The following is a 13641-nucleotide window of genomic DNA, read 5'->3' as shown; positions in this document are numbered from 1 at the left end:
TTCTGGGAGTTGAAGTCCACCCATCTTAAAGTTGCTGAGGTTCAGAAACATGGCTCTACAGCTTCCCTACCTTTGGCCTCACGACGGAGGCTAGAGCTAATTACTCTCTACAGCAGGAGAGACAGTTTGCTTGGTGGGCTCCAGATGTGGGCTCCCCTTGCCCCAGCTAGCATGGCCAGTGAGAAGGGACTGGGGAAATCACACCCCATAACATCTGGATAACGCTTGTTATTTTTGCATAAATGGACATATTTCTTTGGATAACAGGCGGTTTTTGATCTGGAATGCAATCAAGGGCTATATATAGGCAAGGCAATGAGGAATGTGGACGTGATCTACTGTATGTAAAGTGGAAGCACTCAGAGTAAAACCTGTATTAATAGAAAATCTCATTCTTTTTATTCGCAAGTTGGTTCCTCCCTCCATCAATCCTATCCACATTTAAAATCATCAAGTAATCCAAAGTACTTTCTGAAAAAGCATTGGAGGCTGAATGGAGCTCTCACCGCAGCTTATCCAGTCAGGCTATGGAGGTGCTGCCCCCAGAGAGGAAAAGGACAATGAACTTTATTCAAGGGGGTGATGATGATCTGTGTCCTGCCGTGTCCTAGTGTCTTTCACTCAAATGCAGTTACCCTTATTGGGTTTTTCATCTCAAAGGGATATTTCCACATTTCTTTGCATGGAGCAAAACGAGTGAAGTTCTTATGTGTGATGATAATCACTGGCTTTGTTCACACAATATTCTTAACTGGGTCATTTAAAGATCTAGCAGCTGCGTTCCCATATCATGCCACATTTGTTTCGATGTTTCTGTAACATGGCATATTGAGTGAACCCAGCCTGTTTGGTTCGTTTATGGTTTGATGTGCTCCGTGAACTCAGAAAAATGGAACAATCCAGTAACCAGGTCAACTGTAAATATAGCCTGTATGTGTAAAGATACTATATAGTCCTATGTGTAAAGGTGCTATATGCGTAGTTCTATGGGATTCTTGTGATATATGGAGCTGGATTTTCTATGCCCCGAGATGGTATTTCACTTCTGTTGCCTGCCTCACTGTCCCTCGAGGTCATCAATGAGGAACCTGTTTGTTTCCTTCAGAGCTTCATAGAGACAATCCTTGCAGAAACGGTTCCAGCTAGGCAGCAGCTCGTAGAGCTCCCTCATTTTATCTTGGCTTGTTTCCTTTGCCACGATTTTTTTATATTGCTCATCACTCAGGACATCTCCATGCAGCCGATCCAGAATTGCTTCCACTGTGGCCGTTCTCTGAATGAGGGCCTCCCGATGGCGTTCAACAAAATGCACCTCTGTAAAAAAGAAAGAGAAGAAAAGAAAAGAAAAGGGATATATTTATACTAAAGTCTTACACTAGTTCAGCACCAACCCGCTCTTGGCTGGAAGCCTTGGGATTGTAGTTGTGTGCTACAAGACTCTTTAAAGATGTATATCCTTAACTGAAATCAAGACTCTCTGTATCCTTTCCTGTGTCTTGGAGTAAAATCCACAAACACTGCGGATGATAATGATACGGATGCTGTGAAGTATGTTGTTCCTCTCTGCAATATTCCGATGGCTTCCCTTTTTTTCACAATTCAAGGCACAGCTGGACAATCAGGAAAATGTTCGTTAAAAAGATGAATGGATGCTACATCAGGAGCCTATATGCTCCTCAGTCTCTAGGGGAGATTATACAATGCCTTGCATAAATCATCAGGTTACCAGAAAGACCCCCCAGAGTAACAACATAATTTTAACCCTGGTCAAATAAGTCAACTTTATAATCCTTCCTTTTACATAAAACAATCTTGCTCTTTAACCCATTCAGATGATGATTCTCTCATGTCTCAAATTTCTTCAAAACTTTAACAAGCATTCTTGTAAGTCCAGCAAGAAGAAATTATTCCATTTACTCTCTTGAATTGGCATTTTTATTTCCTCCTTAATTTTTAGAGCCACATCCAATATTCTTTTGTATATCCAGTGATAGATCCTTGCTTATGTTACTCTCCATAATCTTTTCTGAAGTTTAATTCCAAATCTTTTTCTGTAACAGTTTCTTCTGGTAGAACAGCTACTTCTGGGAAAGGATGTTCATAAAAACACCAACATATCTGACACTTTCCCACTGCCATTCCTCCACAATATCTCTACATGCCATTATGAGTTGCTTATCTTGTTATGTCTCCAATGTCGAAAATGATTTTTCTTTCCCACGGAAATACCTTTATTCTTAAAAATTAATTTCAGAGTCTCCATATTCCAGATCAACTATTCCAACATTTTCTGAGCCTTTAATCCATTTAAAACTTTCTATAGCCAAAACCTTGTCTTGCTTTTTGCTGTGCATTTTGAATTCTGAAAACTTATAAAGATGCAGTTTCATTTTCTACTATTAAGGATTGAAGGCACTAACCTGCTATTTTCAGCCTCGTCGTTTTGAAGGTGTCTATTAACTGCTTCCTTAAAGCAGTCAATAGGCAATTTCCAAAGGCGATTAGCAAGGAAGTGCAAACTTACTGTCCTTTGAAAGGCTCCAACTGCGGCTGGAGCAAGTACGGCAAATTCCCTTGTCTCCTGGTTCTCCCACCCTCGGGAGACCACTACCTGGCGGTCTTCTTGTCAGGAGCAACCATATGGAGTGCGGCTCAGGGGATCTTGCATCCTCTCTGTGTCCAGAGAGAGTTGAAGGAGCAAATCTACTCGTCGTCGGCTCTTTGTTCTTAGCCACAATCGTCGACTCCGCTTTGTGCTTTGGGTGATAAATAGCAGCTTTTCATGGGCAGTTTTGAAATGATGGTGCAGGAGGATGGAGGTTAACACTACCATGCTGTGATCCTAATATTGTCTTATATGGAGCGTATATATCTAATGCAGCCTTCCAAGCCTAGTGCCCATCTGCCCAGATCTGTCAGGCAACAGCAGCCAAGCTCATTGAGGATGATGCGCAAGAAGATAAAACAGTGGAGGATCCCCAGTTTTCATAGTGTGGCAGATTTGTACACAGCGGGAAGACACTAATCACAGTACCTTTTTCTGGATGTTGCATGCCAGAAGCAGAAGATACCTGCTGAATTCTTTGTTCTCTGGCTGCATCCTCTGCATCCTGAGCCTGCAAGTCCTCTAAAACAAAAGGAAAGAAAAATGAAAACAGGAACCAACACTTTTCTGTTGAATATGGCATTTTCCCCTTTCAAGGAAAGGTAATATATAAATCAAAGCTTTGGTCCCAGAGGTGATTGTCCCAACCAATTTAGTACCATGGGTTTCCCTGAGTCTACCCTCTGTGTGACATAGACTGCGTATTATTTCCTAGGAACAAATGAGTATCTGGTGATTGAGAGAAAAAAAATACAACAAATGCTTAATCCTGAATATACCCAATAAGAGTTACACGAACCTTGTGTCAGGATGTCATCCTGCCATGGCGCCAAGAGCTCCCCTGCCAGCTTCCTGAGACTGGCAGGACCATGGAGGACACTTTGAAGTAAAAAAGGCCAGACGTGTGAAATGCTGGCGGCAGGGCGTTCGTGGATTTGCAAACCTGCAGGCTATGTAATCAAAGAAGGGCGCTGAGCAATTCAGCACCTCAGACAGGTCAAAGGGCATTATTCAACCTGGCAAAGAGAGGAGGTGTCATGCGCTGCCTACCGCTGAGTAAAATACAGACGCTGATTCGGAGAAGAGCAGGTTCAGGTTTATTCAAACGTAGTGCTAGACACGAAAAAAGCTGAGAGTGAAGGGAGCGCGCCGGTGCGGGGTTTAAATACCCCGCGCCGGTCAGCGCCCCCTCACCTTGGGTTGCGTCATCCCCCCTTTGTCCTGCATGCTTTCGTGCCGGTAGGTGAAGGGTTGCGGGGCCCCAGCTGGTGCCCCGGGATTGCCCATAATCTGTTTCTTCCTTCAGCCGGTGATTGCTGTCAGCTGGGCGATCTCCGTTGCACTTTGCTGACAGCTTAGGTGTGCCTCGTGATCCGCCCTGTGTTTGTCTTTCCTTCTTCCTCTTTTGTGTCCTGATGGCTGAATCATCCGGCCGGGGTCTGTGTCTGTTGTTGTGCGTGCTATGCTTATCTTAAGTCCCTTCCTCTGCTTCCTCGGTATTGTCATGTGTGCCGTTGTGCTGATGTCTTCAGCTCAACGGCACTCATGACATACTGCCCCCCGTCCGAATAGTGCCCCCCCCCGGCCTTCCGGTTTTCTCCAGGAGAGCTGTCAAAAATTTTTATTTATTTATTTTTTAAAATTTCCCGCCGGAGTGTTTTCGCCCCTCCCTCTGTTCCGCCCTCTACCTCGTGTCCATCTTTAGGGTGTGTTCCGAGTGCGCACGCCCCGACCACACCCTGGGCGTGCGCATGCCCCGGCCACACCCTGCTTGTTTGGCGCAGTTCGTCGAGGGAAGAGGCGTGGCTGGTCAGGTGCTTTTCAGCTCCAGGTAGGAACCTTATCTTTTTGCATTGTGCGATTGCCATTGTATGTGTGCATCCTGGGCGTTGCCCCCAGGCATGCACTGGTGACCAATCGTCACTCCCTCGTGGGCTCGGGGCGGGGGGAGGGTGAGTCCCGGGGGGGAGGAGGTCTACTCAAGTCGCGGGCTTGGGGGGCCCTTTCCCCTGGGGGCGCGGCGGGTGGGGGGGGGGAGGCCCGCGGGGAAAAGGGTGTTCAGGGGCCGGTTCGGCTTGGCGACCCTTTGGCTTGTCGGGGTACGTCCTGTGGAATGCCCGGGTCAGGTCTGGCGCCTTGACGTGTTGCGCCGCCACCCATTCTGGGTGGGGGAAGTGTTTCCACCTTACTAGGTAGTGTAGTGTTCCCCGTTGACGGCGAGAGTCGAGTATGTCTCTTACTTCGAAATGTTGTTGGCCGTCGATCATCACTGGGGAGGGCAGTGCCGTGCTTGGGTGCCATCGAGAGGTGGTTGCAGGTTTCAGGAGGCTGGTGTGAAATACCGGGTGGAGTCTCCGTAGATTGTGCGGCAGGTCCAGGCGTATTGCCACCGGGTTCACTACCTGTGTCACTCGAAGCGGCCCGATATACTTAGGCCCCAGTTTTTTCGAGGGTTGCGGTGACTTCAGGAATTTGGTGGATAGGTAGACCATATCCCCTGCCTGGAACGTCGGTTGCTGGCGCCGGTGCTTGTCGGCCTGCTCTTTGTAGGCCGCCTGTGCTTCCTTCAGCGCTGCCGTGATTATTGGCCACGATTCCGCTATCTTCCGTCCCCAGTCACTAGCGTCCACTTGGGGTCCCGGGGGTTGCGGTAGCTCCGGTATGGGTACGAAGTCGCGCCCAGAGACTACTTCGAATGGGGTTTTCCCCGTGCTCGTGTGGACGGCGTTATTGTATGCGACTTCTGCGAACGGGAGCAGTTCGACCCAATCATCTTGGTGGTAGTTGGTGTATGAGCGTATGAATTGTTCCAGGGTGGCATTGAGGACCTCTGTGGCTCCGTCCGTCTGGGGGTGCCAGGCCATGAATAGGGCTTGTTGGGTCCCTGTCAGCTTTAGGAAGGCCCGCCAGAATTTCGAGGTGAATTGTGTGCCCCTGTTGGTCACCACGCGTGCGGGACATCCGTGTAACCTGTACACGTGTATAAGGAAGAGTTTGGCTAGTTGCTGGGCGGACGGGACCGATGAGCAGGGGATGAAGTGGGCCTGTTTCGAAAAGTAGTCTTTCACCACCCAAATGGCCTTTTTCTTCTGGCTGGGTGGGAGATCTACTATGAAATCCATGGAGATTTCCTTCCATGGGCGGGAGGGCTCCGCCACCGTTTGTAAAAGTCCCAGGGGCTTACCTGGTGCCCATTTGGCCCTGGCGCATGTCGGGCAGGATGCTACATAGGCTTTCACGTCCCGTCTCAGCGCGGGCCACCAGAATTGACGTGTTAGATGCAGGGTCTTTAGGAACCCGAAGTGTCCCGCTTGCTTGGTGTCGTGGGATCTGTGCAAGATCGCCTGGCGTTGCGAGTCCGGGACATATATTCTGCCTTCCCCCCATGCCAGGTCCTGTGCCATCGTCACCTTGTCGGGGTTTGCTAGTAGCCAGGGGTCGGTTTTGAGGGCAGTGGTGAGGTCCGCGCGTATCCCCCCTGGCAGTTGCGGTTGGCGCCGTCTGGTCACTGGTTGCCCCACCGTCGGTTGCGCCGTGGGGTTGGGCTGCCTCCGAGCGCTGCTCCGGGTGGTCACAGCCATCCCCAGCTGGGAAGCGGATAGGACCGTCCCGATCATATCTGGGGCGGGCTCTTCATCTTGGGGCAGTCGGGAGAGGGCGTCAGCCAGGAAGTTCTTTTTGCCCGGCATGAACTTCAGCTGAAAGTTAAAGCGGCTGAAGAATTGGGCCCATCTGACCTGTTTTGCACTGAGGCCTCTGGGCATCCGGAGGGCCTCGAGGTTCCGGTGGTCTGTCCAGACCTCGAATGGTTGGGTGGCTCCTTCCAGTAGGTGCCTCCATGTTTCTAGCGCCGATTTTACTGCGAAGGCTTCCTTCTCCCACACGTGCCAACGCCTTTCTGTCTCTGAGAATTTCCTCAACAGGTAGGCGCATGGTTTCAGGAGTCCTGTGGGGTCCTTTTGGAGTAGGATGGCCCCCAGGGAGAAGTCTGAGGCGTCGGCTTGGACCACGAACGGCCGTTCTGGGTCCGGGTGCACGAGGATTGGCTCCGTGGTGAACAGCGCTTTCAGCCTGTTGAATGCGGTTTGGCACGCGGGAGTCCAATTCAATACTGTGCCCGGGTTCTTGGCGCGTCGGGTGTCCCCCACCCCTTTGGTTTTGAGGAGGTCCGTTAGGGGGAGGGCTATCTCTGCGAACCCCCGGGCGAATGACCTGTAAAAATTCGCGAAGCCGAGGAAGCTCTGGAGTTGGCGCCTGTTACGGGGGCGTTCCCAATTCACCACCGCCTCGCCTTTTGCGGGGTCCATCTCTATGCCTTCCCTGGAGATTCGGTACCCCAGGTAGTCTAGGCGTGCTTTATGGAATTCACACTTTGAGGGTTTGGCATAGAGTTTCGCCCTTTTTAGCTTCTCGAGGACTTGCCTGACTAGGGTCACATGTTCCTCGTGCGTCTTGGAGTAGATGAGGACGTCGTCTATGTAGACCAGGACCCCTTTGAACAGGTGTTCATGCAGAACCTCATTGATGAGCTACATGAACACCCCCGGGGTGTCATGAGTGCCGTTGAGCTGAAGACATCAGCGCAATGGCACACATGACAATAACAAGGAAACAGGGGAAGGGGCTCAAGATAAGTAGCCATCAACTTACAAAGACTAAAGGACAAGAGACAATGGCTAAGCGGATCGCGAGGCACACCCAAGCTGTTAGCGCTAGTGCAACGGAGATCGCCCAGCTGACAGCAATCACCGGAGGAATAGGGAAACCGATGATGGGCGATCCCGGAGCGCCAGCGGGGCCTCGCAACCCCTCACCTACCGGCAAGACAGCGTGTTGGACAAAGGGGGGTGACGTAACCGCGAGTGATGGGGCGCTGACCGGCGTGGGGTATTTAAACCCCGCACCGGCGCGCTCCTGTCACTCTCAGCTTTTTTCCTATACTGTATCTACACTGCGAATAAACCAGAGCCTGTTTCACGGAATCAGCGTCTGTGTATTACTCGGAGGTAGGCAGCGCATGACATAAAGCTGAGAGTCATAAACTCAGCCTCGCCGAGCCCCACCGGACGATAACGAGCCGCGGGAGGAGTAGACGGCGAGAAGACCAGGAACGATGAGGCCGGCGCGACGCGGACAAGGGGGGCGAGCCGCACGGCAAGAAGCAGAGGAGGACCGATCGAGGCCAGAGGCACCGCGGACTCCCGGAGCCATGGACGCCCACCCGACCCAACCCGAGCCTCAGCTCCAACCCCAAGGGGAGATGGCGACGGAGGCAACCCGGCCACGGGAGGGAGCAACATACCTCCCGAGACCAGCGGAGAACCCCGCGCCCCACATCGCACCCCAGCAACGGGCGTGGAGCGGCAGCCCAACGGCGGTAAGCACGGGGGAGGATGAAGAAGCAACCCAGCAGACGGCGGAGGAAGCGGACCAACGGCCGAGAGAGACTGAACCCCACCGGCAACCCACCCCCACCGACACACCGACGGTACCGGCCCCAGCGGCGGCGCGGATCGCGGACGAGGACGCACAAGCTAGACTCGCGGCCATGGAGACCCAACTGAAGGAACTCCGGACCATGCTTCAGTCGCTGATGCCCCCCGCGCCGCCCAACGACGTCCCCGCACAGGTCCACACCCCGAGCGAAGCGCCGAACCCCCACGGGCCAAATGAAGGTCAACAAACGGCCCAGGCGGACGACACCACAGGCCGGGAAGCGAGAGGAAGGGGCACACAAAACGCCTGGGCCCCAAAGGACTTCCCCATCTTCTTTGATGGGAACCCCGCGAAACTGTCGTTCTTCATCACGAACGCCAGGGAGTTCATGGGGAGGCACGGACACTCCTACGACTCCGAAGCGGACAAGATCGCTGCTGTGGCGATCAAACTACAAGACCGGGCGGCGGACTGGTACATCCAACTGTACGAGTCCAGCTCCCCCGCCCTCGCCAACTTCCCCGCCTTCATCAACGAGATGAAAAGCTACTTCGAGGACCCACTAGCCAAAGTGAGGGCGAAAAGCGCACTCCAAAGACTTAAACAGGGCGCACGCACTGTCCCGGACTACGCCCTCGAGTTCAAAGCCCTCGTGGGGAAGGTCAACGACTGGTCCGAGACCACCCTGCTGGAAATGTTCAAAAGGGGGCTCAACCGCGACGTACTTCAATGGGCCCTCTACCGCGATGACCCAGAAACTCTACACGGGTGGATCCACCTCGCGGGGAAAGCAGAACACGCGCACCGCACCTTCCTCATGACAACTACGGAAGACACGAACAACACCTGCAAAAAGGTACCCGCACCACACGTGGGGACGGCCGGCCCCACATACCCAAGGAAGAAATTTATTCGTGGGGCCTGCGGGAGGTGTGGAAAACTAGGGCACAAGACGGCAGATTGCTTCGCCAACCGACCGCCGACCAGTGTGCCTAAACCCACCCCGAAAACTAGCCCCAAACCACCTAACCCGCCGCCGCCCCCTCACCGCTGAATGACCGGAGCCACAGCGACACCAGAGGAAGGCTGGGACGCCTACTGGGGGGAAGAGGACGACGTAGACCCAGACCAGCCGGCGGGAAACGCTCCCCGCCTGCCCTGAAACGCGTTGCGAGGCAGGCGGTGGGACAGCAGCGTGGACCACCTCGACGGAACAGCGAAAGCTCCGTAATAATGGCGGCAATCAAACTCTCTGCCGGCAACGGAGCCACCACGGCCGCGGCACTAGTGGACTCGGGGTGCTCAAAAAACCTCATCCACCCCGACTTAGTCGCCAAACTCGATCTCCGCTGCTTCCCCCTCCCCACGCCGTTGGCATTCCACCAACTGGACGGCTCAACAGCGGGAGGGAAACCAGCCACGATGCAAACCGAGCCGGTCACCCTGCAAATGGGCACTCACACCGAACGCACATCGTTCGTCGTCACCCACATCGGACGACCCATTGCAGTCCTGGGAATGCCATGGCTCGCAACAAACAACCCGCGCATCGACTGGGAGACCCGCACCTTCACATTTGGCGACGGCGAGTATCGGGCACCAGTTCCGGCGGGCAGAACCAACCCCACTGTGGGACGAGCAGAGGCGACTACACAGGACAACGCAGCTACCACAGCAGACCTACCGGAACAATACGCCGACTTCTCCGAGGTCTTCGGAGAGGCGGAAGCTGACCAACTACCCCCCCACCGCAAGACGGACTGTCGGATCGACCTGCTGCCCGACGTCCCCTTACCTAGACTGAAGATCTACTCGATGACCCCGAAGGAGATGGCAACCCTCCGGGAGTTCATCGATAAAAACCTAGAGAGGGGATTCATAGAGCCAGCATGCTCACCGGTCGGAGCCCCCGTCTTATTCCGGGAGAAGAAGGACGGCACCCTACGGCTCTGCACCGACTACCGGGGCCTAAACGCGGCTTCCCTGTCCAACAAATACCCCTTACCCCTGGTGAAAGACATGCTCGCCCACCTGTCCACGGGCAAAGTCTTCTCCAAACTGGACCTTCGCGAGGCGTACTACCGCATCTGAATCAGGGAGGGGGACGAATGGAAGACTGCGTTCAACTGCCCCCTAGGTGCCTTCCAGTACAAAGTGCTGCCGTTCGGACTCGCGGGGGCCCCCGGGGTGTTTATGCAGCTCATCAATGACGTCCTGCATGAACACCTGTTCAAAGGGGTCCTCGTCTACATAGACGACGTCCTTATCTACACTAAAACGCACAAGGAACATGTGACCCTAGTCAGGCAAGTCCTCGACAAACTCAGAAGGGCGCAACTCTATGCCAAACCCACAAAGTGCGAATTCCATAAAGCGCGCCTAGACTACCTGGGGTACCGAATCTCCGGAGACGGCATAGAAATGGACCCCGCAAAAGCCGAGGCGGTGCTGAACTGGGAACGCCCCCGCAACAGACGCCAACTCCAGAGCTTCCTCGGCTTCGCGAATTTTTACAGGTCATTCGCCCGGGGGTTCGCAGAGATAGCCCTCCCCCTAACGGACCTCCTCAAAACCAAAGGGGTGGGGGACACCCGACGCGCCAAGAACCCGGGCACAGTATTGAATTGGACTCCCGCGTGCCAGACCGCATTCAACAAGTTGAAAGCGCTGTTCACAACGGAGCCAATCCTCGTGCACCCGGACCCAGAACGGCCGTTCGTGGTCCAAGCCGACGCCTCAGACTTCTCCCTGGGGGCCATCCTACTCCAAAAGGACCCCACAGGACTCCTGAAACCATGCGCCTACCTGTCGAGGAAATTTTCCGAGACAGAAAGGCGATGGCACGTCTGGGAGAAAGAAGCCTTCGCGGTAAAATCGGCGCTAGAAACATGGAGACACCTACTCGAGGGAGCCACCCAACCATTCGAGGTCTGGACCGACCACCGGAACCTCGAGGCCCTCCGAACGCCCAGACGCCTCAGCCCAAAACAGGTCCGATGGGCCCAATTCTTCAGCCGCTTCAACTTCCAGCTGAAGTTCATGCCGGGTAAAAAGAACTTCCTGGCCGACGCCCTTTCCCGACTGCCCCAAGACGAAGAGCCCGCCCCAGACACCATTGGGACGGTCCTATCCGCCTCTCAACTGGGGATGGCCGTGACCACCCGGAGCGGCGCTCGGAGGCAGCTCGACTCTACGGCGCAACCGACGGCGGGACAACCTGTGACCAGACGACGCCAACCGCAACTACCAGGGGGGATACGCACGGACCTCGCCGCCGCCCTCAAAACCGACCCCTGGTTCCTGGCAAACCCCGAAAAGGTAACAATGGCACAGGACCTGGCATGGGGGGAAGGCAGAATCTATGTCCCGGACTCGCAACACCAAGCGATCTTGCATAGATCCCACGACGCCAAGCAAGCGGGACACTTTGGGTTCCTTAAGACCCTGCACCTAACAAGGCGTCAATTCTGGTGGCCCGCGCTAAGACGAGACGTGAAAGCTTACGTAGCGTCCTGCCCAACGTGCGCCAGGGCCAAACGGGCACCAGGCAAACCCGCGGGGCTTTTACAACAGGTGGCAGAACCCTCCCGCCCATGGGAGGAAATCTCCATGGATTTTATAGTGGACCTCCCACCCAGCCAGAAGAAAACGGCCATTTGGGTGGTGAAGGACTATTTCTCGAAACAGGCCCACTTCATCCCCTGCACGTCAGTCCCGTCCGCACAACAACTAGCCAAACTCTTCCTCATCCACGTGTACCGGTTACACGGATGTCCCGCACGTGTGGTGACTGACAGGGGCACACAATTCACTTCTAAATTCTGGCGGGCCTTCCTAAAGCTGACGGGGACCCAACAGGCCCTATCCACTGCCTGGCACCCCCAGACGGACGGAGCCACAGAGGTCCTCAATGCCACCCTAGAGCAATTCATACGCTCATATACCAACTATCATCAAGACGACTGGGCCAAACTGCTCCCGTTCGCCGAAGTCGCATACAACAACGCTGTCCACACGAGCACGGGGAAAACTCCGTTCGAGGTAGTCTCGGGGCACGACTTCGTCCCCATACCAGAGCTACCACAACCCCCGGAACCCCAGGTGGACGCTAGTGACTGGGGACGGAAGATTGCGGAATCGTGGCCAATAATCACGGCAGCGCTGAAGGATGCACAGGCGGCCTACAAAGAGCAGGCCGACAAGCACCGGCGCCAACAACCGACGTTCCAGGCGGGGGATATGGTCTACCTATCCACCAAATTCCTAAAGTCACCCCAACCCTCGAAAAAACTGGGGCCTAAGTACATCGGGCCGTTCCGAGTCACGCAGATAGTGAACCCAGTGGCAATACGCCTGGACCTGCCACACAACCTACGGAGACTCCACCCGGTGTTCCACACCAGCCTCCTGAAACCGGCAACCACCTCTCGATGGCACCCAAGCACGCCACTGCCCTCACCGGTGATGATCGACGGGCAACATCACTTTGACGTAAGGGACATACTCGACTCTCGCAGGCAACGGGGAACTTTACACTATTTGGTCAGGTGGAAACACTTCCCCCACCCAGAATGGGTGGCGGCGCACAACGTTAACGCGCCTGACCTGACCCGGGCTTTTCACCGGGCATACCCCGACAAGCCGAAACCAAGACTAGCAAACCGTCACCTGCATAACCCCTCCCCCGTGGGCCCCCCCGCCTACCGTGCCCCAAGGGAAAGGGCCCCCCCAAGCCCGCGACTTGGGTGGACCTCCCCCCCCGGGACTCACCCCCCCCGCCCCGGGCCCACGAGGCAGTAACAAGCAGTCGCCAGCACCCTCCCCCCACCCCGGGCCCACGGGGGAGTGGCAAGCAAGTCAACAGGGCATCCTGGGGGCAACGCCCAGGAGCACACATAACAAAGGCGACGCACTTAGAATAAAAAATAAGGGCCCTACCTGGAGCTGATAAGCACCCGACCAGCCACGCCTCTCTCCTCGTCGAACTGAGCCAAACAAACAGGGTGTGGCCAGAGCATGCGCACGCCCAGGGTGTGACCGGGGCACGCGCACTAAGAACACACCCTAGAGAGACACGTGGTAGAGGGCGGAACAAAGGGAGGGGCGAAAAACACTCCGGCGGGAAATTAAAAAAAAAAAAAAACCATTTTGACAGCTCTCCTGGTAAAAAACCAGAAAACCAGGGGGGGGGCACTATTCGGACAGGGGGCAGTATGTCATGAGTGCCGTTGAGCTGAAGACATCAGCGCAATGGCACACATGACAATAACAAGGAAACAGGGGAAGGGGCTCAAGATAAGTAGCCATCAACTTACAAAGACTAAAGGACAAGAGACAATGGCTAAGCGGATCGCGAGGCACACCCAAGCTGTTAGCGCTAGCGCAACGGAGATCGCCCAGCTGACAGCAATCACCGGAGGAATAGGGAAACCGATGATGGGCGATCCCGGAGCGCCAGCGGGGCCTCGCAACCCCTCACCTACCGGCAAGACAGCGTGTTGGACAAAGGGGGGGTGACGTAACCGCGAGTGAGGGGGCGCTGACCGGCGCGGGGTATTTAAACCCCGCACCGGCGCGCTCCTGTCACTCTCAGCTTTTTT

General features: G+C 54.7%; 1 protein-coding gene across 2 annotated transcripts in view; it reads right to left on the bottom strand.

The window, feature by feature from the left end:
• Positions 1-2719: 2719 nt before the first annotated feature.
• LOC134495761 (NACHT, LRR and PYD domains-containing protein 1a allele 5-like) overlaps positions 2720-13641 on the bottom strand; it is a 38122-nt gene continuing 27200 nt past the window's right edge. For both annotated transcript variants that reach the window (XM_063301408.1, XM_063301407.1), the window contains one exon: positions 2720-3127. In XM_063301408.1, the coding sequence (XP_063157478.1) occupies positions 2916-3127 (212 nt within the window). In that variant the 3' untranslated portion in view covers positions 2720-2915. The remainder of the gene's footprint in view (positions 3128-13641) is intronic.

This window comes from Candoia aspera, chromosome 4, assembly GCF_035149785.1.
Source record: "Candoia aspera isolate rCanAsp1 chromosome 4, rCanAsp1.hap2, whole genome shotgun sequence".
NCBI lineage: Eukaryota > Metazoa > Chordata > Lepidosauria > Squamata > Boidae > Candoia > Candoia aspera.
This window is presented reverse-complemented; position numbering and strand designations above follow the sequence as displayed.